The following is a 24,112-nucleotide window of genomic DNA, read 5'->3' as shown; positions in this document are numbered from 1 at the left end:
AGTTTGGGAACCAGCGAATCTCACGACTCAATGGTGTTCATTTCTCTAATCCAATCCCTCTATAAAACCTCCCTTTGAACGTCTACAGAAAAGCTGAAAGGCAGCACACATCCCTCCCTCCGTTGGCCTGCTCTCTGCCTCTCTGATCCACGCTCGGTGTCCGACGCACAAGCGCTCGGATAGAGCGGGGATAGAGCAGATCTAATTAAGTTTGCTGATGGTGAAAGTGATGATTATTCTGCAGGAAGAAGGGAGAGGGAGGAAGAGGGCAAAGAAGATAACGAGAATAACTGCAGGGGGCTGAATACACCCTATCCTCCTCCTTATGATCGTCATCATCACCACCACACCATCATTAAAGTCATTATTCAAATAATTAAAAAATAAAAATGGATTCAGTTGAACTAAGATAACAGCCATTATGACAATCTACATTTAGCAGATTGACTACATCTAGTAGAGTCCTGGTATATTAATTAATGAAATCAATTTCCCTTGTGACGATTATTTATCAGGTTATTTATAAAACTCAACTTTCCCCAAATGTCTTTTGAAATCCAAGTTAAATTTTCTTGACAAATAATATAAATGAAATCATAATTGATTTTAGTTTTTTTTCTTTTACTTTGTCTATTATTCATACATGGGTTTTCCATTTTAAATCTATTAGCAGAATTACACACTTTTCTAAAGAAAGGTAAGACTGTAAATGTTAGTCGACTTGCTAAAGTTGGCATGTTCTTTTTATGCTGATTTCCTACTGTTCCATCTTTTCTCTCTATCCTTTTATTATTTGTATTACTGTTTTTTAAAATGAGCCATCTGACTCCAGCACATCAACATCCTATGACCATGCCTCATCCAACCTGCCAGTCCCCTCCTCCCCTCCCCCTGAACACCTCCTACTCTCACTTCCTCCAGTTACGTCTCAGCCAACCGGGAGGGTACTCGCTGCTAGAATAAATTAAATTGCGGCGGTATGGTACAGGGGGGAGGGAAAGAGCACCGCGAATGCCATTCACACATTCCGTGCGCTGGGAGTCCAGGCACTGTCAGCAGCATCAGCAGCTCTGTGCGCCCTGCATGCGCCCCGAGCGCGTCACTCCAATAAAGAGCAGAAATGAGTTAGAGGACAGCAGCTATGCGGGTGGTCACTTTGGTCTCTGCACCTTTACCGAATTCAAAACACACCGGCGTGTTTAAATAATTAGTCTACCTGGAAGGTTTGACCCTGTGCGCTCTTGAAACATCGTGTCCGCTGCGACTCATTCCGTTGGATTGGACCTATAGTACCTACTGCGCATCGTCTGAGGCTCTCCGCTGGAAATATGCCACTCTGAAAAGGAGGAGAGGAGCGCGCTCTGAGGAGGTTGGATGTCATCTTCTGTTTCGCTCAAGTTGCGCTGCCCCTAATTGTGCGTCTGTTTGCATTTGTGGCGATAATCCTCCCCAAAGTCCTTTTCCAATGCCGCCCTGTCTATGCGCTGTGCCGAACTCAACTTCACACTCCTATCAGAGGATTTTGCGGAGACTAATTCCGACCAGTCACGGACCACAATACTTACAGAATAAGGTAAAACAAGCAAGCAAAGCAACGGACGTTTACATATTGAAGCTTTTATAACATCTAAATTACATTTAAAATACATTCTTTCAGAATATTTCTATTTTTATGATATGATATAGTGGACTCTAGATATTCTAATCTCTAAAAATAGTGCCCCTTTGCCATCATTTCTGACCCGTAAATACTGGACAAATGCAGTTCTCTTAGGTCATCTTTATTCCACTCACACCCAAACCAAAATTACAATCTTATTGTTCTCTGTGTCTACCCTGCTTCAACTCCTCTCCCTCTCCTTCCTCCTTCCAGCAGGACTCATCCACAGTACAGGGAGAATGAAGAGTCACCGGGGCCGGGGGAAGCAGCATGAGTGGCCCGTGCATCTCCATTAGACTGACGGCCCTCATGTTTCTATGGAAGTGGTTAACACTAAGCCTGCTCCAGAGCTGGGTGTCAGTAGGGGCCTGGGCGGCGGACCCTGCCGGGGCTGGCTTCAGCGGCTCCACTGGGCCCCTGGGCTGGCTCCTGTCGGACAAGGGTCCTTTTCACCACTCGCAGGAGTTTGTTGATTTCACAGAGCGCTACCAGCAAGGATTCACCACCAAGTACAAGATATACAGGTGAGAACTGCTGAACAGCAGGGTCAGAGATGACTCTCTGCATGGTCTGCAAAGCTAAGATGCCTGAGAGGAAGGTTGTTTGTCAAATCTGAACCCAAAATGAATCAAATGTAGAGATGCTGCATGTATAGCCTGATATAATGTCAACTCTGATTCTTGTGGCTTTGCTTTGAAAAAAAGAGGCATTTTTGCAAGATCTTTAGAAAAGTATAAGCGGGAGATCACATAATACTTTAGACTATAAAAGATGCAGCTTTAGTAGGTGGCAAACTGTGGGATGAAGCATTGAGACTATTACTTAGTGGAGTTTTGCATACAAATGAAAGCTCTGCATGCGTTCTGTATAGATGAAAGCTTCTTTGGGTGCGACTGCCTGCTTCTCCTTTTTGTGGGCAGCAGAGACATATGGTTTGAGTACGATACAAACCGTCAGAATGCTGCATATCAGTGGAAACTCAAAGTGGAGATACCGCAGGAGGGTTTGGGCAAAGCAGCGGGACGTAACAGATATCTGACTGAGCCAGTTGATGTGTGACAGTGGGTAGACAGGATGGTTTCAGAAGTGTGTGGTGGGTGTGTGCTTAGAAGCAGCAGGGTATTGTTTGAAAGCTTGCTACAGGAGGACATTTTTCTTCACTTCTTTGAGACAAGCGAGTGGAATTAAAGGAAAACCTGAATATTTTATTATGCAAACTGCCACGTATGAATTCACATGATATTAGGTGGTTGAGGATTTTGTTATAAATACGACATGAAATAGTATACAACACACGTTCTATGCTTTTTCAAAGTAGTATTTTTTTTAAATAACACTGGATTCTGAATCTTGCATCTCAAAAGAAAGCATGACGATGTTGTCATTTCACATGTTCCACCAAACTTCACTAGTCATATAAAGTGACTGATTTGGACTAAGTACACGAGAAAACCATAGTGTACCAGCTGTAGACCTCAACTGAACCTGGCAGGCTTTCTTCATTTGTTAATAGTCTATGTGTATGCAAGTGTGGGTGTGTGTTTGTGCTGTTTTTTTTCCCCCGAGTTTTTTTTTTTTTAATAAAAAAACACCTCTGAAGCATTTAAACTCGACACATTGAACTCAGTCTGGTAGAATTCTTTGAGGCAGTGGTTCATCTGTTTAAGGCAGCATGACCCACACACAGCATATAGCCGGAGGGGTAACATCTTGTGCTTGTGTGTGTTTCTGTGATGGATATATCATCTTATATATACATGTTTATTTTACAAATTGCCATGGTAAGTGGATTTTTTACGTACTTTCCTTTTTTGACTTCAGGGTGTCGTGTTCCTCTAGAGGTTAAGAAATTTCTCTGATCTTGTGAAGCCTTTTCAAAATGCTTTCTTTTCGATCCAGAGTAGCCAAAAATTTGCTTTTTCTAATTAAAAGTTGACATACTGTTTTCAGGCAACCACAACAACAATAAGCTTCTCTACAGGGTACTGTATGTCTGGCCGTGATCGGCATACTTGAGTGTCTGTATTTGTGGCTGTGTGTTGTGCCAGGTAAGTGTTTTGATACTCGTTGATGAGAGCAATGCTGTCCACAGCCCTGCAGTGGAGGGGCTGATGCCAGCTGAACAGAGGTTTGACTGACACTGGCATTTAGCAGCTGACAGGGGTGACAATGCCAGGAAAAGATAGGGAATGTAGCGCTGTTGGCTTCCCCACATCCATCACGTCCTCCCCCGCTGCCTCTCTGCTCGCCTCTTCTTTCTGTCTCTCAGGATGTCTCTATACCTCCTTTCTTGTTTTTTTGTCTCGCTATCCAAACCTTTCCATGAAAATTTAACAGATATTTGCATACACAAGATTCACAGTTTTACATTTACTAAAAGTCACACTGACATTCTCTGACCACTTTCATTTCCAAGACTAGAGCATTAAACACTTTTTAGCATTCTGTAACCTACAGCATGACTTTTATTGACCTCTATCAGCAAATATCCAGAAATACAAACTTGACAAGTCCATAACCCTCCTTTCCCCTTGAGCTCTGGTGGCCTTTTCAGTTTCCTCTGAAGAATAAAAGTAAGCTGACTCATTAGAGCAAAAATCCAATAGACACTGAGGCGAGGAAGTAGAACTTCACCATGTTAAAAAGGTGGGAAAAATTTTCCTGCGTTTTTATTCTGGTTTCCTTGTCTTGAAAACAAGTCTTTTTAGGCTTTAAATATCTTGCACCCAGAGCACTGCCATCCATTGCTGAGCAGTTGAGGATGGCAGTTAGCTGAGAACTGAAGAGATCAGAAGTGCCTTCAAAATGCAATGGGCTGCGCAGTCTTTTCTGTTCCAAACAGACTCATGAATTTTGAAAGCCAGGCAAAGTAATCTTTGAGTCATTGCTATTGATCAACAACACTGTTCTGCTTCTTGCAGACACATTACGGTCCTTTATGGGTCAGTAAAAGTCTTCTTATTGCCCCCTGAATCCTCACCGCTGTGTGTTGGAATCCTAAATCCGAGTCCAAACTGAGGAACAGCCAAAATGTCCTCCGTTTTCCTCAGTGCGTGTTCTTGGCAATTTTTTGTTCCTTGTAACTATAAAAAAGCACAGACACATGTATGCAAGCACATACGCATACAGAGATAGAGATGGAGGAATAGCAATGAGTAATTACTTTTAATTAACCAGCAGGTTAAATGAAGTTTAAATAAAAACATTAAAATCCAGCCTTTGTCCCTGCCTTTATCTCCACGTGCATCTCACATTTTCTCTCTTTTCTCTCCCTCCCCCTCGCAATCCCCCCCTCGCTCTCTCTCCCTCCCTCCCTCCCTTGTCGAATGATCTCAAACCAATTGCTCTCCCTTGCTCATAAATATTCTCCAGAGCTCAGTTGGCCTTTCCCGTCAGGGGGCAGGGGAGAGGGAGTTGGGGATGAGGGGGAGGACCGGAGGAGTACATAGAGGGACAAGAGCTTTATCCCCCCCTGCTGGCTGGTCTTATTACAATAAATGTAAAAAAGAAAAAACGAAATGTTAATGGACTATTATTCAGAGTAGAAGTTATAAGCGTTTAATTTTTACACTAACAACTGTTCGTCTTCTGTCTGGCATTAAAAGGCCGGCTTAAAAAACCTGAGAACTGCAGCTTTCTGTCACACCGATGTAATGTAAAATGTGATTTTTGAACTGCAAATCCTCCGAGTGAAAAAGGTTTTCTCTTCAAAAGGTCTGATCAAATGCAATAATGGGAGTGATGAATTAATGGTTTCAGCAGATTCAAAAGCAGTGAAAAACAGGCATAGTGGCACTTAACAATATTACTTCCGCTGTGATTGCAGAAAAATGCACCTGTTATGTCAGACATAATGGAGGTTTTAAAACACCTATTCATTCTTCTAGTATCTCTCTTCTCCAAGCGAGTGTCGCAAATCTCATGCCAGCTTTGTTGCTTTAATGTATTAGTGAAAGCTGGTTGCATGTCTGCTTGCAGTATACCTAGGCGTATTTGTTAAAGACACAAATAAATCAATTAACGGCATTCTCCTACTTACTCCTCTTCTTGTTCACACTGATAGCATGACTTCAAATTAGAGATATTTGTGTGCAGCTGCTGCTGTTACGAGCGCATCACAAGTGGAAATGGTTGTAAAATGAACAAAAGCATGTTTCATTTAATAATTTAGAAGCTTGTGGTGTTGTGAAATTATTTCTGTGAATGTGAGAAGGTCTTGCTCCATAATTTCTCGTGTGTAGTCGAGCCATATCCACAGACAGTAGCATATTAGTCAAAATGTCAGCTCCTCCTTTCGTCTTCTTCATGGGCCATAACTTTTATATCACGCCTCATCTCCCGTGCTTTCTCCTCTCTTTTCTCCTGTCAGCCCAGGGGCTTTTACATTGACTTCATTTGATGTAAGGAGTTGTCTCTTGTAATTATGGAGTGATTAGTGTTTCAATTATATGCAAACATGTTTGTAGAGAGAGCAGAATGCAGAGGCATGACGTTACAATACCTGCACTGTGTATAGCCTATTGTGCTTTATCTGTCTCTGTTTATGATTCTGCCATTGTTCGTTGAATGCTTTGGATGAGACAGCACATTTAAAAGAGATCATATAATGGGGTGGGATAAATCGGTATACAGCTGCATGGAGCATATGAAGCAATGAAGGAAAACAAAAAGAATGGGTAGCATTAAGGAAGACTAGCAACCACTTTGTGGAAGGTAATGGGGATCCAATTTAAGAATTAGGAATAAAGAATGTCACAATGCACTGCAATGAAACACAATGCTGTAGTAAAACATGTCATAGGCAATACAATAGGTGTACAGGAAATAATTGTTTAACATAGATACTATATATATATATATATACTATAGATATTTTTCACAGCATACATTTTGACGTTAAATACTAGGGTAAATACAGGTATTACCTATGATACTAATTAAGGTCTGTTCCATTCAGTTCAAACAGAGTCAGGGATGTGCTATAACAAGAAAGGAACTGCTACAAATATAAAAAATAAATAGCTAGCGAACTAATGTCTGTTCTACTGAGCTACTTTGGGAGGAGGTCATGGTGGATGATTGAGCATATAAATTATCTGACTGGAGAATGTGGTTTGCATCCTGTCTCCTATAATAAACCCTATCTTTTAAAAAACAATACTTGGGAAATATGTTATTAGATAAGAAATATAACATCGGCACCACTCGCACCTGCCAGAAAACAATAAGCTTAAGTTGGCATAAAGATTGAAAGCAGAGGGAAACATCTTGGATGGCTCTGTCTGTAAAGAAAAATCCTAACCCAGCAAAATCCTAAACCAGCACCTCTATGGCCCACTATTTAATGTGATAGATTCTCCTGTGTTTAATTATTATCAAAAGTGTAAAAAAGTTGCAATTTTATTGTTGGCTATTTACTGGACGATTTCCTGGCCAAGAGAACAGAGCCTTGGTGCCATCATGAGGTTGCCAGGAACCCAGGGGAGAGTCCTGAGTAATTAGTAGTGACTTTAGTCTTTTTTAATCTGACTTCACTCCTCCTTTAGTCCATCTGTTGAGTATTATTCTGGAACAGTACATTTAGAGTTTATCTATGACACTAAAGCCAGAAAAGAAAAGAAATCTCTTGTGAGAGTGTCTGTATAAAGTCAGACAGCTATTCTGTAAGTGAATGAGATGACCAGTGGGGTGGAATCTACTTCGACCCTCAAAGAAGGGCTAGGTTACTTTCTTTAGCACCAGTGTGGCAATGACCAGCCTTATGTGGTAATCTACCTTTGATGCTATTAGGTGTTACTCAAGTATTTCAATAGCATGAAAAAGCTAAATGAGCAGGAAACAGTATGTTGTCTTGTTTATAGGACCTCTCAGCAGGTTTAATAGGATTTTCACAAATTAATGGTCTGATCTTTGTTTGATGTTGGAAAAACTGTTGGTGGCAGTTTCATGAAGCGTTCACAACCAGCAGCTATTAACCACATCATTACGCTCTCTTCCTCTGTCTTGATCTCGCTTTCGTTCCATTTGTCTCCACGGTGGGTGAAGTCTTTCCATTTTTTTCTCCCTCCATCTTCCTCCCACTCTAATTTGACTCTCCAACTCTACTCTTGTTAAGACTGGATCATCAGTAGCTCAATTAATTTGATGTGTGCCACTACGAAGGTGCCTTTCAGGAAAATGCTCGCTATGCATCTGGTACGTGGAGAATATCCTTTGTTTTTGAAAAGCCTCTTTGTTTGTAATTCTTAATTTCGAAAATCATTTCTCTGTTGCTAATAGTGCATGAATATTGAGAAGGATCAACGTCACATCAAATTAAACTGGGAGAAGGAAAAAGCAAACTGCAGAAAAGAAAAAATCTGCAACATTGAAAACAACAGAGTGGTTGCGGTGCGCTTGCAAGGTCTTTAAAATAAATGTAATTTGGTTTATCTTACTGAATGAAGCATGAAGGACTTTTCCCCCATTTTGCTCAATTCTCTTTGGGGAGGTCCTTGAAATAACTTTGAGTCTCCATCAACCAACTGTTTTGCACAGTAGGTTATTTTGGTATCTGGGGTAACCCAGCTACAAAACACAACAACGTGTTCTCGCTCAGGCCTTTTTTAATGATAAGCAAATGTTTGTCTATCATGGTAATATAAATGTCGGGCTAGCGTGCGTGGTTTTCCTTCTCTCTTTTTATCTTCACATTAATTTTTGAATCCACCTAGAGAGATTACCAAACCATTAACAACAAACATATTTTTGTTTAATTTATTTAGCTTTTTAAATGTTAACTACACACTGGACCTTTAACCAAAGATGTATTGCTTAACCATAATCATCATATGACTAAAGATAGAAACCCTGATCTCAAGTGTTAAAGCCCTACCAAAACATAACACTTTGTTCATCGGAAAAAAAACATTGCCAGTGAACATGATCTAATCAGCAATTAGGTTTCCCATTAAAATGTAACTGGCAAAACCAATTAGTTAGACGTATGTAAACATAATCTTTAAGAGATTTTTTTTCAGGGAACACTTTATGTAACATAATTCTTATGTGCAATGAAAGACAAATATATAATATAAATACAGGCTTAATAATGCATGAAGTCAAATCCATCAAATAAAGGAAATTATTTGATTAACCTTGTCGCCTTTATACCACTTTTCAAAATATACATTAATTACTACATAATAGAAGAAAATGTGCCCGTATTCCACAGTTTTTCCATTGTGTACATACTGTGCCTTAAATTCAATTTTAAACTTGTGTCGATATGTAGAGCAATGATCTGGACCTAACTGTTGTAAAGTCATTATACAGTATCTGAGTAAAACAGCGAGGAAATGAGAGATGGAAGAAGACTGTCTTTAGTGGTAATCAGCTCGCTGTCGGAAACGGTGTATAAATGCAAATATTCAGAACACCTGCAAAGACAAGTCAAGTTTTTTTTACGTTCTCTTTTTTCTTCTTTTTCTTTCTTTGTGACATTCAAATGTTCTTATGATGAGTAGAAATGAGAATGCACTGTAGCTCACCACATTACAATTTGCATGATTGAGACACCAGCCACAGAAGAATTGTAGCTGTTAGGCTTATACATACTAATTGTCTTGCATACATTGAGTGATTTTAACCATAAATTACAGTTTAAGCAACGTGTACAAAATAAGCCTTAGAGGACAAATTGTACATCTTTGAACAGAGACAATTTCATCAGAGACACCAGCAATTTTAGTAAGTGTCATTATTTTGTGACCTGACTGCACTAGATGGTTTGTTACACAGAACCATCTGGGAAGTCATTGTTGGAAACTGTTTGGAAAAAGGCAAAAAATAGGTGATTGGATGAACCATCTATCGTTGTCTGTCACAAGAAAAACCAACCAATCAGATCAAAGAACTAGAACTTAGGCAAACTTTTACTGAAGCCAGTCGGGGGAAGAGAACAACATCTCTTCCATCGAAAAAAGTCTCCAGTGCTGTTCTTTCCTCTTCTTTCGATTAAGAAATACTGTCAAGTTCTGATAGAACTGATGCTAGCAGCTATGCTAACTGCCATTTTTGGTTAATGAGCAGTGTCTTCTTCTGCAGCCAGTACTTCCTCAACGGATGCTGATTGGTCATTGGCGAGATGGATTCTTGCGTGATCCTGTGATTTTGTAATCCCACCAGTCCCGCTGCCTCGCAAGCTTAATTATTTTGTGCAGATTTATTCCATTAAACAGAGGTTTGGGTTGTGCCTCAAATACAGGCCCTCACACACTGCCAGTCACACACGACTTTGTGTGAACAGTTCATAAATTGGCCACAGAGTTGTTCAGGCTAATAGGAACAAACAACTGAATTAATGTGCAAATCCCTCTGAAAGGATTTTAATTGACCCTGCATTAGTATAACCTAATTTAGCATGGTTTTTGCCATAAGTTTGAAAGACATGGCGTGGCCCCCCCTGTGTGGTTTCCAGTCATTTAACAGAATTATCAAGCAGTCATAATATAGCTTGTGGGCTTTTTATTAACCAGAGGGTCATGATTTCACCCTGCAGCATGCCTTTAAATAGATAGTCCCATAGGTATTTTTCACAAAGAATAATGACATTGAGGCTGATCTAAACAATAGTTTATGTGGGCCGGAGCCACTGTAATTGTTCATGCTACAACATCACACATAATACAATTACTGCAGGAAATGTTAATAGAATTCTGCTTAGTGTTTAATAATAATAATAAAAAAATAAAGACAATACATAAAAAAAATTAACACATGAAAATATGCCTTTTTTTTTTAAGTAATCCAAAAAGTTTTAACTAACAAAAGGCTCCTTTGAGCTAAAAGGCAGTTTTAGATTTAGATTGCTGTTGAATAGATTTTTTTCAGCTTTTGGTTTTACAATACACTGTGTTATGTCTATTTGAAAAAAACAAACAAAAAAACAATCATTTCCCCGTTAACATGCCTCAGGTGATAACATCGGCAGTAGCAGACTCCCACTGATCTTGGTCAGTCACATACTGTACTGAACTGACACAATCTGCATTGCTATGCTCAGTAGCGTGTTTCAACAGCATCAGCAGGTTATTCGCTGGGTTGACTCCCTGATTTGTTATGTTGGGCACCAAGTGGTGCCCTCAGGCTGCCTGTACGCTGTGATGGATCTGAGACACCTGGGCTGTGATGGACAGGTAGCAGGGTATGACTCCCCTGGTCTGATCACGGCCCCTGTAGCTCTTGCAGCTCTTCACCTCCTGGTGCACAGCGCTCAGGCTCGCTCAGAGGGAGGGCTGACAGGTAGATGTGAAGCGAGCCCCCTGCTGCACAGATCTGCGGGTGAAATAAACCTGCCGCCTGTTTGTCTGTTTGTGTGTTTGTGTGCGAGCCTGTCTATGTGTCAGGGACCAAACAGTCAAGCAATGAGGAAAACAGGAGTTTGCTGAAAAATAGTTTTTTATTTACCCAAAAATACCAAACAATAGAAACCAAGAATTTAACATCTAGGCCTATAAAAGAGGTCAACAAAAAATTCAAAACCACATACAACAAACAGAATATGAACTGAACAAACTGACCTCACTGAATGAGGCACACAAGGGAACATATATAGTGGCAAGGGGAAAACAAAATGGATGCCAACTACAACTACTACAAGTAAAACAAACTAAACCCAAAATCCCCTTCCAACATGGCAGCACATGGTACGGCTTGATTGGCAGGCCACAGGATATAACCATCCTCCACCCTTGGCCACGCCTTTCTTCCACCAGGACAGACCTCTTCCACATGGTAACACAAGAAACAATGACTGATATAACAGAAAATATTTACTTAACCCTACAATGTGAAAATGTGTGCACTCCATTTAAACAGTGTATGGCCAAAAACAAATAAATGTATATTATAACTCAAATAAACTAAGTAATCTGTAATTTAAAATTATGAATTGTTTGAGGTGTGGCTAACTGTAAAAAGAACCTAACCTGTGTACTTAACGAAACATGGTAGCCTTTTGTACTGCATTACCATTGCTGGCTGCTACCCTGTGTGGCTTGGGCCATCACACTATGATAGGCTATTCCACTCAACATCCCAGTGAAAACCGTTAAGGGTAAAATAAACCTGCAGTCTTCCATGAAACCCGAAGAGAGAGAGAGTGTGTGTGTGTGTGTGTGTGTGTGTGTGTGTGTGTGTGTGTGTGTGTGTGTGTGTGTGTGTGTGTGTGTGTGTGTGTGTGTGTGTGTGTGTGTGTGTGTGTGTGTGTGTGTGTGTGTGTGTGTGTGTGTGTGTGTGTGTGTGTGCAGGTGAGGTTGAATTGGAGTGTTTGACAGCAGATCTGTGTGTGTGTGTGTTGTATTCTCCAGTTTAGCTGTGGCACCATTCATAAATGTCCATCAGCGAGCAGCATAGAAAGGTACTGTGTCGATCACAGTTAAGCTCTCCCTCTTTCTCTCTCTGCTGCTCCCTTCTTCAGCCGGCCCCAGTGGACGGAGAGAAACACTAATGGCCGCTCGTTATAGGCAAACACTGACATGAAACAGGTCTTAATGAGCTGTTTTCTGTTTTGTATTTTTCTCTGGGGGGCATTGTTATTTGTGGGAAATTGATTGGCAGCAGGCCCGCACCCACGGGGGCTCAGCGATATTCTAGGCGATAGCAAAGTTGCTTCAGCAAGGGCAGCTTTGTTGAGATGTTTGCAGCTGCAGGGTGTGTGAATGCGTGTGTCTTTGCATGAGGGAGCGGGTGTGTGTCTATGGGGTGTTAGGGGTTATATATATGTTAGAGAGAGAAAGACACATCACAAACCCCAAAGTTCCCATCTGCCACTTTGTAAAGAATTTTTCCAACAGGGTTTGTGGAATTTTTTAGGGATTTTACTTCCCAGAAACAATATAAGCTGGTATTCCAGGAATGCAGTGGTTGTCAGTAGAATGCTGCAAAACAGTGCAGATGCTACAGTATCTCTTTGTGCAGCCCTGTGCTCTTAAAAGCCAGCTTGCATGGATATTTTATGTATGTAGTCTCAATATCTGCAGATGGGGATGTCTGTTTTGGGTAAACCCAGTGAATATAATGACTGAAGGCAAGTTACTTACAGAAATACAACCTTGTGTAACAACAGATAGCCTTTTTAATCTTCATCGATCATCCACTACAATTATTATTCACCTGCAACTCATTAGAGCTTTTTAGCTTTTTACATGTCTTATGATTCATAGCTATTGTCATACTGACCAACCCTATCAAATAGAGCAGAGACACTGTCCTAGCCTTATTTTCTAGGTGTCTTTTGGACATTTTAGGCCTTAAAGAGTAGAAATCAGAGAGATGGGAGGAAATGGAGTAAAATTTGCAACAAAGGCCAAAACTAGGGACATTGCCAATAGTGGTCAGCACTCCCTTTTGTTCTGGTCAAATTTGTCTGTCTTCTTACATCCACTTCCAGACTGCATTTGTATAACCAATTCAAGATGATAAATTTATGTTAATATGTGTTGGTTTTAATTATTTGTTTTCTCCAAAATAGCTGTAATCAGGTCAAAAAAGTGACTTGTTTTTTCTCATCAGGGGGTCTCAGGGTTTGTTTGTGTCATAGGTGTGCATTGTTCACCATACTGATTAAGCATCCAGGAAACTACTATGACTTTTAAGAGCCAATAACAGACATTAAATTATATATTTGAAATAAAAATCCTAATTTGTAAACTTTTGGATGTCTTTGTCTTAGTGGCTGGATGGTTCTAATTTTCACTTTTAATATTAATAACATTCTTATATAATATCTCCCAGCAATGAGGATAAATATGGTGCTCAGAAGAGGTATGTTTTGTGTTGTAGTCACTCTTTTCATTTTATTGTGTTCCTTTTCCCAATAGACAAGTGAACCACCTACTCAACAGTGACTGAAAGGTCTTCAATTTCTCCCCTACTAGGAACCACGCTTTTTACCAGCTGTATTTGAATAGCACTAATCTATGCATCAAGCAGCAGCACTCAGTCTGCACTTGGTAGATAAAGGCAGCTGGCATGCTCCAAGGCCAGGCTGAATATCAAACGACTTTAGATGAAGCCTGTTCCTTCCAAAAGAGGCCCTGAAAGCAGCAAGACTCCAACCATGATTACAGCCCGTCCAGTGCCTCTAAAAGTGACTTGAGATGTGAAAAGATTGCTCTATTATTTAAAATCGGTGGAGAAACACAATGTTTTTCACTATGGTGCAAAGCAATTCTCCGAGCCGGAGGTAGAAACAGCATGAGACCATTCATCATTTAAAGACTGGCACAAAAGATTCACTTAGAGGTCATGCAGACATCATATTTTACGCCTGGCAAGGAACAGATCTGAGTACGAGCCTCCTCGTGAGGGGCAAGCTGTGTCCTGTCCACTTTAAAATCACAACACCGTTCAAAACAACTGTTCAGACCAACTTGGTGAATTCATTCTTTGCATTGTGTCTCTAATGGAAACATCTCAAAACAGCTCCCAGATCCCTGTCAATCTTTGACAATGATGGAAAGGCTCTCCAAACGGGGACCATATTGTGTGTGACTTCAAATAACATGGCTTCTGTGTCTTTTCTGAAATGTGCCTGCATGTTGCATTCATGTGTTGTGTGTCCTTTGCTTCCATTGAACGTGTGTTTGTGTGACATTGCAGGGAGTTTGGCCGCTGGAAGGTGAACAGCTTGGCCCTGGAGAGACAAGAGAACAATGGCTTTTCCATGCCGCTGGACCCCGAGTTCCTCCAGACCATTAGGCAGCTGGGCAGGAGGCCCAGTCTCGGCGCCATCACTGACAACATTATCAGGAAATACGGAACCCACTTCCTGCTCTCTGCTACACTTGGAGGTAAATAAAGTAAATGTGCTGAGTTCTCTTTGATTGTATTGACCTACCTGAACACATGGGAGAAAGAAAATGTTAAAAGGTGAAGTTTTGGGTTTCCAGGTGGCCCAGATCCAGAATGAACATGTGGCCCTTTTCCACAACAGCAAATATTCCAGGAACCATTTTATGACCTTGGGAACTTTATCAGGGTTTCAACTTTAGGAACTATGAGGATTCTAAATTTTAGTGTGTGGAAAAATGTGATTATACTCTATTTCCTAATTGTTTCTAACACGCTCTGGATCTTTACTACACTGGATACCTCTGAATGTCTCTTTTCCAATATCCATAGAAACATCAGTCAATCAGAAGTAAATTACAAAGAACTACTGATGAATCTGTATCAAACAATTAGTTCTTCCCATTTGAAACCTCAAATTAGAAAAGTGCTAAAAGGGCTTTTATTTCCTGTTCTGATTTTTGTTCCTGCACCTCCTATTCCTGGAACTATTTGGCTGAAAAGAGCCGATTTATAAATACAACCGCAGTGTCCTAAATTGGGATCTTGCCTTCCCCTCCTTTCTCTGCCCGTCCATCCTTGTTGCTGCGTAGACCATCAGCTGTCAAATGAAGGTGAACTGTCATGAAAGAGTAAAGATCTAGCAGTTAAACGTATTTGAAGCTCCAAAGCTTTGTGTATTCATAAAACTAAGCATTGAATATAATATTGTCTCAGCTGTGACTGTGGGGTTGTTTGTGGTTGTTTGAGCTAAATTATCTGGTTCAACATGTAAAGTCTGTGTTTGGAGTTGACTGACAAAAATGTTAGTGGATCCTCTTTTTTCATAACAATAGATGTAAAAGTTAGCTAGTTAGAGTACTGTAATGTGCAGCAAAGCTCCCATGGCTATCTGCAGCACAATCTCCTTCCAGCTTCTCTGCTGGCTCTTTTCATCTTGTATCTCTTGTGTATAAACTCTCAAAGCCGTGGTGAATACCAGCCGTATTTAAAATAGATTAGAAAGACAGTCCTGTACATCATGTGTTAAAGATAAAAAGGAAGAAGTATAAAAGCTAAAGCATGGCCTAATATAACCTGCCTTCCTTGTTAAGGGAAAAGACAATTAGTATCTTGAAAGAAGGCCAAATTAAGGTGCTTTTTGCAACAGAATTAAGAAAATTACTCCTGTAACTTCATTTGTATTGGAATCACATTAAATTATTTCATCAAATTTTTTTCTCTGATCTCACTAATATAAAGTGAGTTGTTAAAATTTAAATTATTTTTTTTCACACTGGTGGAGACATTTGTTAACCATCTATCCCCAGTGGTAATGTACCTTATTGTACTGTTAGTTCTAATGTCTCCAAATTAAAACTGCATTCCCCATAAAACCCAATGCTGTTAAAAAGGATTTTTCCATTGATTTCTCACTTTTTCTACTGTTTGTCAATATACTATTCTCTGAAAGCTTTGGCTCTATTTGTATTGAAAGACTTGCTCCATAAAGCATCTCAATTTGTGGACTGCGCTGTAGTTGCAGACTTATCACCACATTTTAAACAATGATGACCACAGTATAAAATTAGCAGAGGGAGTTAGGTTTCTTATTAGCTTTTCACCTTCAGAAGCACTGTTTTTCTGCCTATGTGATTATATAATGAATGTTGGCAGATGTGCATGGGTTAATATTTACCCCTACACCAGTTAGAACATTATCTGTGTATGTTCACAGGGCATGAGTCATTAATGAAGTGTGTCTGTGTGTGTGTGTATTCACAGGGGAAGAGTCATTAATGATCTTTGTGGACAAACGGAAGTTGAGTCGGACGTCTGAAGTGACTGAATCCAATGGCACAGCTGTGACTCTGGAAGCTCTGCACCAGCTGGCTGCCTCCTACTTTATTGACAGAGAGAGCACCCTGCACAAGCTGCACCACATCCAGATCGCCTCCACTGCCATCAAGGTAAATGCTTGCTGCTCACTGGGCTTTTGTCAAACACAATGACAATAAAAAAATCTGATACTCATTTCCCAAAGGTTCATATTGCCCCCATTGTTGCTTTTTTCATGTATGATTACAGCAATTTCATGAAGACATTGCTCAAATTTGATTTTGTTTCAATGAGTGAACATAATTATTGTATTTTTCAAAACATGGCAAGTGGTCTTGATTAGCTCGCTCACTAAAGAATTAATGAAATCATGGGTTGTATGAAGCATTCGAATGGAAACCCTACAATCAGCAGGTTTAGCTCATTTTAGTAGAGCTGTTATTGCTGTTATTGCTGGCACATCAGGGTCTATTTTTTGGTCTCCCAATGAATTCAGTATATTCCCTTTTAACCACTATATTTTTTATTGCAAAAACGACAGATATTGAGTTTTTTGACTTAACTAACCTACCTGATGCCATATTATATATAAAAATAATATAATAGAATAATACAGGCTCTTTACCATAAAATATGGGCTCATAATGGTTAACTGTGTGTAACTGTGTTTTGGAGAACATGCAAAGATCTATGCGATTCTCTTTCAGTTTTTTTTTGCAGTTCAGTAGCTGGCAAAAGCTTTTGTGCAGTAAATACAAAACTTCTTGCTGTGCAATAGCTGTGTGCTTTTTTGGATTCTTAATGACGCTTGTGCTTCCCTCTGGGCATAAGTGTTGGAACAAATTAAGACACTCTACAGTGGTCAGTACTTGCCAAGTACTTACCACTTACTACCAATTACTGTACGCAGTTTACGACCCATCAATAGGCCCTCAGTGAGCTACTATGGCCTGCTTGAAATGCAGAATACCATTATGCTTCCGATTATTAAAGCATATTTTAAAGGACATAAGGCAACTTACGTCCTTGGTTGACAAAATTAGAACTTCATTTCCCCTTAACATGGACTGATATGCTTCAGCTACTTTTCTTACCATTTTTAATTATTGAACCCTTCATAGTGAATGTACTGCAAAACCTCACCTGATGCTTAAGCCAAAACCCAGTGGGAGATAATGCCTCTTTATTATTTGATAGCTTTACTTAATATTAGATCTAAAAACTGTTGGGCAAAATGTGTCCTGCAGTAGTTCCCAAACTTTTTCTTAAACCAAGAAACTGCTTTTCATTGTTTCCACTCTTTATGCTAAGCTAAGCTAATTAGCCAACTGCTGGCAGCCTCATATGTATCCTATAGACATGACAAGGATGTCAAGCTTCCTGTTTATCTCTCAGAAAGAAAGCAAACTATTCATGTAAACTAAATTATAGATTAAATATGTATCATCATTTGTCAGAATGTATTAAATGTATTTATTTCTATTCCAAAGTTAAAGCACATGACATCAGGCACTGATTCTGTTTTTTTTATATACCTCTTAGTTGATTGAAGTACTCAGTATCTTTGTCGGTTATAGAGGATTTTGTTGCAAGATGTCTCTATAGCTTACTTAGCACCACATTTGACACTGTTTCCATGCCAAAAAGTCCTCCAAATTAAACAAAAGAAATTATCCATGCCCTCCATAAAAACATACTTACAAGCTACACAGACATATAAGTGTCTTTCTGTTTAGTAACAACAGATTGGTATTGTTTGTCATTGCCCTCACTGTTTGTTATCTGACGATATTGTTATGGTTTGGTTGGGTTTAGACACGAAGCTACTACTGTTTAGATTAAGGGAAATATCACAATTTGGGTTAAATAAATAATAGATGAAGTTCAGGGGGACCTTCATCATTATGAATACGACAATTGCTTGGTAAAGGTTATCGAATGACTGCTATTGTGGTCGAAAGAAACCAGCGTTGACTGTCAGTCTGACTGTCGAGTGTCAGAAACCGGAAACAAATAAAGGTCTCTCGCGTTAAAATAGTGTTTTGTTGACCCATCGATCCACCCGGATTTTCTCCATCTACGGGTTAATTCCTCTTTTGTTCTCAATTGATAAGAGTCATAATCCTGTGGTGCTTGGGGGCTTTGTCAGTCGAATGTAAACATTCATTTACAGTCAGTTTGAAACATCGCTTACCTGCTTGGGGCATTCTGGTGTGGTACAACTAGCTTTGCCTGTCTGAGAAAACCAAATAGTTTCCACTATACAGTCTGATTTAGGGTGTATCTAGAGGGATGTCATTATTAATATTAATAATGTATATTCATAATAAATATATTAACGTCACCTAAGATTGAAGTGAAGATTCACTTAACAGAAACAGAAATGAATTTAATAAAATGTCATGGCCCCATTTCAGACTGGATCAATTAGCAAAAATGGAACATAATATTCATAGGTATGTTTTTATTAGTGTAATAACCTGAATATAGGAATGGTTATGTTTTCGTTACCTTAGAATGAGCCATTTTTATCTACAGATGCCGCACCTCGCCTTCTATGGAGACTGAACTGCCATGTTTCTTACACCAGTCCCGTCCAGAGTTTTCTGGCCACCGTAATTTCTCCTACACACTTGCAATCTGCAACTTGACTGCCAGCTAACTGCCACTAAATCCTGTAAATTCAATGAAAAAAGACATGTATGAAGAAATGAAGATTTGTAAATAAAACCATGTATTGATTGCCAATGCTACCTTTTAGACCTTTCTATTCAATACTTTGCTAATGTGCCACAATAATGTAAGGTTTTTGAGTTCAAATATCTTCATTGTTTGCAGTGAAGGAATATTTCTCTAGATCTGCCCCAAGTCTGATTTTAGCTTTTTTGGTTAGCTCAGGTCACCTTAGACTGTGTTGAGGCCTGATATGGATCAGCATTTTTTTTTACCTCTATTTACAGTAACATTTATTATTTTATTTTTTTTCTGGAAGTGGCTGTTTTTGACAACCTTGAGTGAGGTCATTGCCAGCAGCGGCACTGTAATGCAGAGTATTTACCAACATTTGTAATGTATTAAGACATACAAATGCTGTCACTCAATGTTTGGTTGTATTTGCATGTTGCTACTTTTTAAAATTGTACATGAAAATATGTGGTGAAGCCACAAAACAGTAATTATACAATAAAAAAAAAAAAAAAGAAATAACAACTTGACAGTGTTGAGGAGCCACAAATGTAAATGTTAAACTAATGCTAATTAAAAAAAGCATACTATATTAGCGAAGACATTATTTATTTATCTGGCTGATTAAAAAGAGACCTACGGGCTTTGCATTGTATGCATTTTATAGTACTTTGATGTGACTTGGAGTAAACATGTACACATGCATGCTCAGTGATCAAATGAGTTGACCAAGAGAAGAAGATGAAGCATGCAGTATTGTCTACTTCCCTCCATGCTCTTTCATGTGTGTATGCACAGGCTCTTATATGGAAGAGAATGCCATGCATATCAAGATATGCTTATGATGTAAATATCACCTTGCATCTTTTACCGCTTAAAACCTTCGGGGTGTGTTCATTCATCACTCTGTCAGTTCTTATCAAGAAAAATGAATTGAATCGGCTGAGTTTGCCCTTCGCACCGCAGACTGAATTCTCGATGCTTTCTTTGGGAACTGTTCCCTCACGTGGCTTTAATGTGTTTACTCTCGCTTGTGGTAAACAACAGATTAACGTCACGCAATGTGGGTAATATCAGCAACCTGCAAAAACACACCATCTGAGACACTGTCGGCTTCTTCACACTGTTTGTCATGTGCTGTATGCTGTGATTACACCTGTCTCTATAGTGGTAGTTCTGTGACCAAACACATCTGATCTGACAATTAGATCTCTTTTTTGCTTTAATGATGAATGAACTGTGTTAAGATCTATGGTGGGACCATGTATAATTACTGCAGGATCATTTGTCAGGATTAAAAAAATATCTAATTTCTTAAAGTATTTAGTTAGTTAGGGATGTGTACTGCATTTACAACATGTAGTGCTGAGATGAGATGTCATAGAATCTGACAGAGTACAGCAGGAGGCCACAATGACAACAAAATATCTTTTTATCATGAAAGTTGCCTTTGTAATAGTGTGTATCACAGTCTTCATCAGCAAAGCCAAGCTTTGGGACACAAATATTAAGGTACAAATTTCAATTTATGGTCTAATTATTGTCATGTAAAAACCATGTCTCTCCCAAAGATCGGCTTATTGGCTATGCATTTGTTTTTAGATGGTTTTTAAACTGTTTATTTTGCTTAAGAAAATAGACATTTTTCAACCCATGAATGAATTTTTACGTGAAAAAAATAAAATTGGAGATACATGGTTTCTTTGTCAGTGACGATAGTACTGTCCATTATGTGGGACTAAAGCTACAAGCAATCTTTTTGCCAGAAAACAGGGAAAAATGTCTATAATTCCACAGAGCCCAGAGTGGTGTATTGAAATTGCTTGTTTTCTCTGACCAACAGACCATATTACAATAATAGAAAAACAGAAAAAAACAGCCAATCCTCACATTTGAAAAACTGGAAGTTTTCCCACAGGTTTCCCATTATTGTTTGATGACTTAGTCAGTATATTGGGTATCATATACATATATATATATATATATGTTTGTCAAAAGACTAATCAATTGGTAGACTTATGATTACGTAATGAAGGTCTACCTACCAGTAAGATCTTGATAAAATAAAGTAAGTACAGGTGTTGGACAGTATGCAGGATTTTTTGCTTCTTCCAACTCTGCAACATTCTGGTCTTACACCCATGTTGCTAAGATCTTGTGGTCTTTTGAAATGAAGAGTTGTAAATACTGCATGTGAGCTATTGCATCAACTACATTTTGATGCAATGAGATTTTTAACATGGTCTCTTTGGTTTCATTTCATAAATGAAAAGTGAAATACTGTTTGTCAGCATGTAAGACAAACTGTCTGTACATGTTTTCAAAAACCCTTCTATACATTGCATTTGGGGTTTGAGCAACACAGGTCAAGTCTTTCACCAGTACATAATATCCTGTGATGATCTGTGATGTAAACTCACAATTTGCTAATAATTTACATTCCTAGATTGCGGTGATTGGTGGAGTTGGGAAGGTGAGGTCACTTCTTATACCAGGAAGAAAGCAAACATTAAGCAGTATCCCTGTCTCAGGAAAGAACTCCAGGAGAAACATCAGAGTTGATTTCCCTCATTCTGACTGTGAAGCTGCAGCTAAAAAACTAAATTGCTTGCCTTTTCCTGAGCCACAGCCCATTTTTCATTGACTTGTCCTTAGTGATGCCCCACTATACAGTCCATCAGAGATAAAACTGTACATTCTCGAAAGTGAATTGGCAAGAGGACGTTGAGCTGATTTGGCAGCCGCCACTGAACCAAAGTGCTGCTAAAAACCCCTCTGATTGAGATGAATAGAGAAAGAGCCCTCTGGGGTACATTTGTTTGTGAGGCATTTTCAGGTGACTGATGTAAAATATTCACAGCGTCAGCAGCCTTTAATTCTGAACATAGGTTGTTACCTCACCCCAATGAAGACGAATGCCAAAACAAAGCTGCCTTTAAGAAGAGCACTGGTCCCCTGGTTTTAAGAGATAACATATTTTAAATGGAAGAAATGCCTGGCCTGGAGGCCTGGAGGACTGAGCACAGCAGCACTGGAAAATAATCAAAGACGGGAAAAATTAGATAGGAGTGTGGAAAAAATGGCTCTGCTGTTACATAGTGTGATGAATCAGCCCTTCCATTTCAGTAATTTCCTTTGAGAGCCTCTGTCATTTGTCAGACATTTTGTTGTATGAGTTAAAGTGTCATATGCGACCGAGCTGAAGAGATGAGACGAGCACAGACAAGCCTTATTTAGCAGGCCTTTTAGCCCAGGATCAAGGTGCAGCAGGTACACAGGAAATGCTGCATCAATCAATGTGCTTACCTTTGATTTGCAGCCCAGGCTCCTCCGTATTGAAGATTCATTAGACTGAAGTTGGGAGGAGAATATCATTGACAGGGAGGAGAAGTGATAAGGAATGTTTGACCCAATTTGCTGTGCGAGCCTTGAGTGTTCAGTCAGTCATGCGGCGTTACGCTTCATTTGTCAGAGTAGAAGAGAACACAAGTGAGGCTTCGGAAATCAGATAATGGCTGCTGAGGAACGGTTGCAGAGAACACCGCTCCCCGAGTTTGGGGGCAGTTTTGATGGCAGGATAAACAAAAAAACAAAAACAAAGCACTTCGTACTTTGTTATCACACGCGTGGATGAATAATTCATCATGGGCATTTTTTTTTTTAGGATCTTCATTATTCAGAAAGGAACACAAACGTTCTTTTTGTCTTTTCATCACGTCTCATAACCCTTTTAACCTTTAACAAGATCTATAGGTTGCTTTCCTTGATATGCTATAGGTGACAGCCTCAGACAGATAAGTGTATAAATAAATGTGGGATAGCTCCTGGCTTTAGTCTCATATTTGACTTCCGATGTCAGGATTTTATAGAATTTCACTTCTCCCAGCTATTTCTCTTTGATCTGCAGCTGGTTAAAAGAAGTGAAGCCTGGAGAGCAAAAATAAATACACAGGATAAAATTTGCTCTCTTGGCCCCTTTCAAGTGACTGGTACTAGTTTCTCTTAAAGAGACTCAGTGAACATAACACCACATACAGTATTATTTTCCACTTTCTTCCACCAAAGGTTCCCCTCTGCTCCCTCTGTCGCTTCGAGACACACTTTCTGATGGCACACAATAATCTCATTCTGATGCTATTTTCTTCCTTTTCCCCATTTTCTTGCTTATCCCTCGCTGGTTGACATTAGAGTGTAAGCCAGTTTAACAAAGTGGTCTTAAAACATGCACTGAAATCCTCAAAGACTGAATAAACAGCCGTAAACATATCTCAGATGCAAATGTGGATTTACACATCAACTATGCCATGGTGATTAAGCGAGTGACAATTCTTGAAGATGCAGCGGAATGAGGCAATTTTAAAATGAGAGATGATTTTCATGAAACATTAATGCTATCGTGTACTTTTTTTTTTCCAGCAAGCAGAAAGTGCAGCCATTTAAAGTCCATTGTTGCTCAATCTGACAACACCAGCTCGCTAAGTGACATTTTATGCTGTTTTTGTGGAATTATTCATATGAGGGATTCGCAGCAGTGATGAATCTTCATCAGTAAAATGCTCTCACCTAACTGGTCTTATAATAATATTAAAGCCTTACATTTTTAAATAATGGATGTGCCTCAGAGCCATCTGTATCAGTGGATGTTAACAGGCTAAGTGCTGCGTTGCCCTGCAGAGGCCCCACACCAATAACACAGAGGCCATCATCTATCTAAATACTGTGCAAGACAAGGCATAATCTGATTTAGATAACACAGGTATTTTAATAGCCAACTTGTAGCATCATTTCCTTTTATCATATTCACTTAATTAAATGTATTAGCTCTCAATATTCAGTTCCAGCTCTCTTCAATGAATTCAGATATTTAATGGTGACTTCCTGCTTAGGTAAGTTTGAGAGAGAAATGAATAATTGATTTTATTATTTTATTAGATCAAATTTGTTTCATTAATCAATTAGATTATATTAATATGTATTTCTTGATTGATTAATGACATTTTTTGTATGTGTGTGTTTTCATTATCTTGATTTCTTTGTTTGCTGGGTCATCTGCTTGCTTTTGCAACAACACTATTATTTCCCATCCTTGTAGCAGATAAAGCATATTTGAACTTGAAC

General features: G+C 39.2%; 1 protein-coding gene across 2 annotated transcripts in view; it reads left to right on the top strand.

The window, feature by feature from the left end:
• Nucleotides 1-986: 986 nt before the first annotated feature.
• Nucleotides 987-24,112, top strand: part of brinp3a.1 (bone morphogenetic protein/retinoic acid inducible neural-specific 3a, tandem duplicate 1) — a 42,843-nt gene continuing 19,717 nt past the window's right edge. The window contains exons 1-4 of one of the 2 annotated variants that reach the window (XM_051377502.1): nt 987-1,573; nt 1,877-2,184; nt 14,303-14,493; nt 16,256-16,440. In XM_051377502.1, the coding sequence (XP_051233462.1) occupies nt 1,931-2,184; nt 14,303-14,493; nt 16,256-16,440 (630 nt within the window). In that variant the 5' untranslated portion in view covers nt 987-1,573; nt 1,877-1,930. Of the gene's footprint in view, nt 1,574-1,873; nt 2,185-14,302; nt 14,494-16,255; nt 16,441-24,112 lie in introns of both variants that reach the window. The other variant, XM_051377501.1, reaches the window with a different exon arrangement.

Source organism: Dicentrarchus labrax, unplaced genomic scaffold, assembly GCF_905237075.1.
Source record: "Dicentrarchus labrax unplaced genomic scaffold, dlabrax2021, whole genome shotgun sequence".
Classification (NCBI taxonomy): Eukaryota; Metazoa; Chordata; class Actinopteri; family Moronidae; genus Dicentrarchus; species Dicentrarchus labrax.
This window is presented reverse-complemented; position numbering and strand designations above follow the sequence as displayed.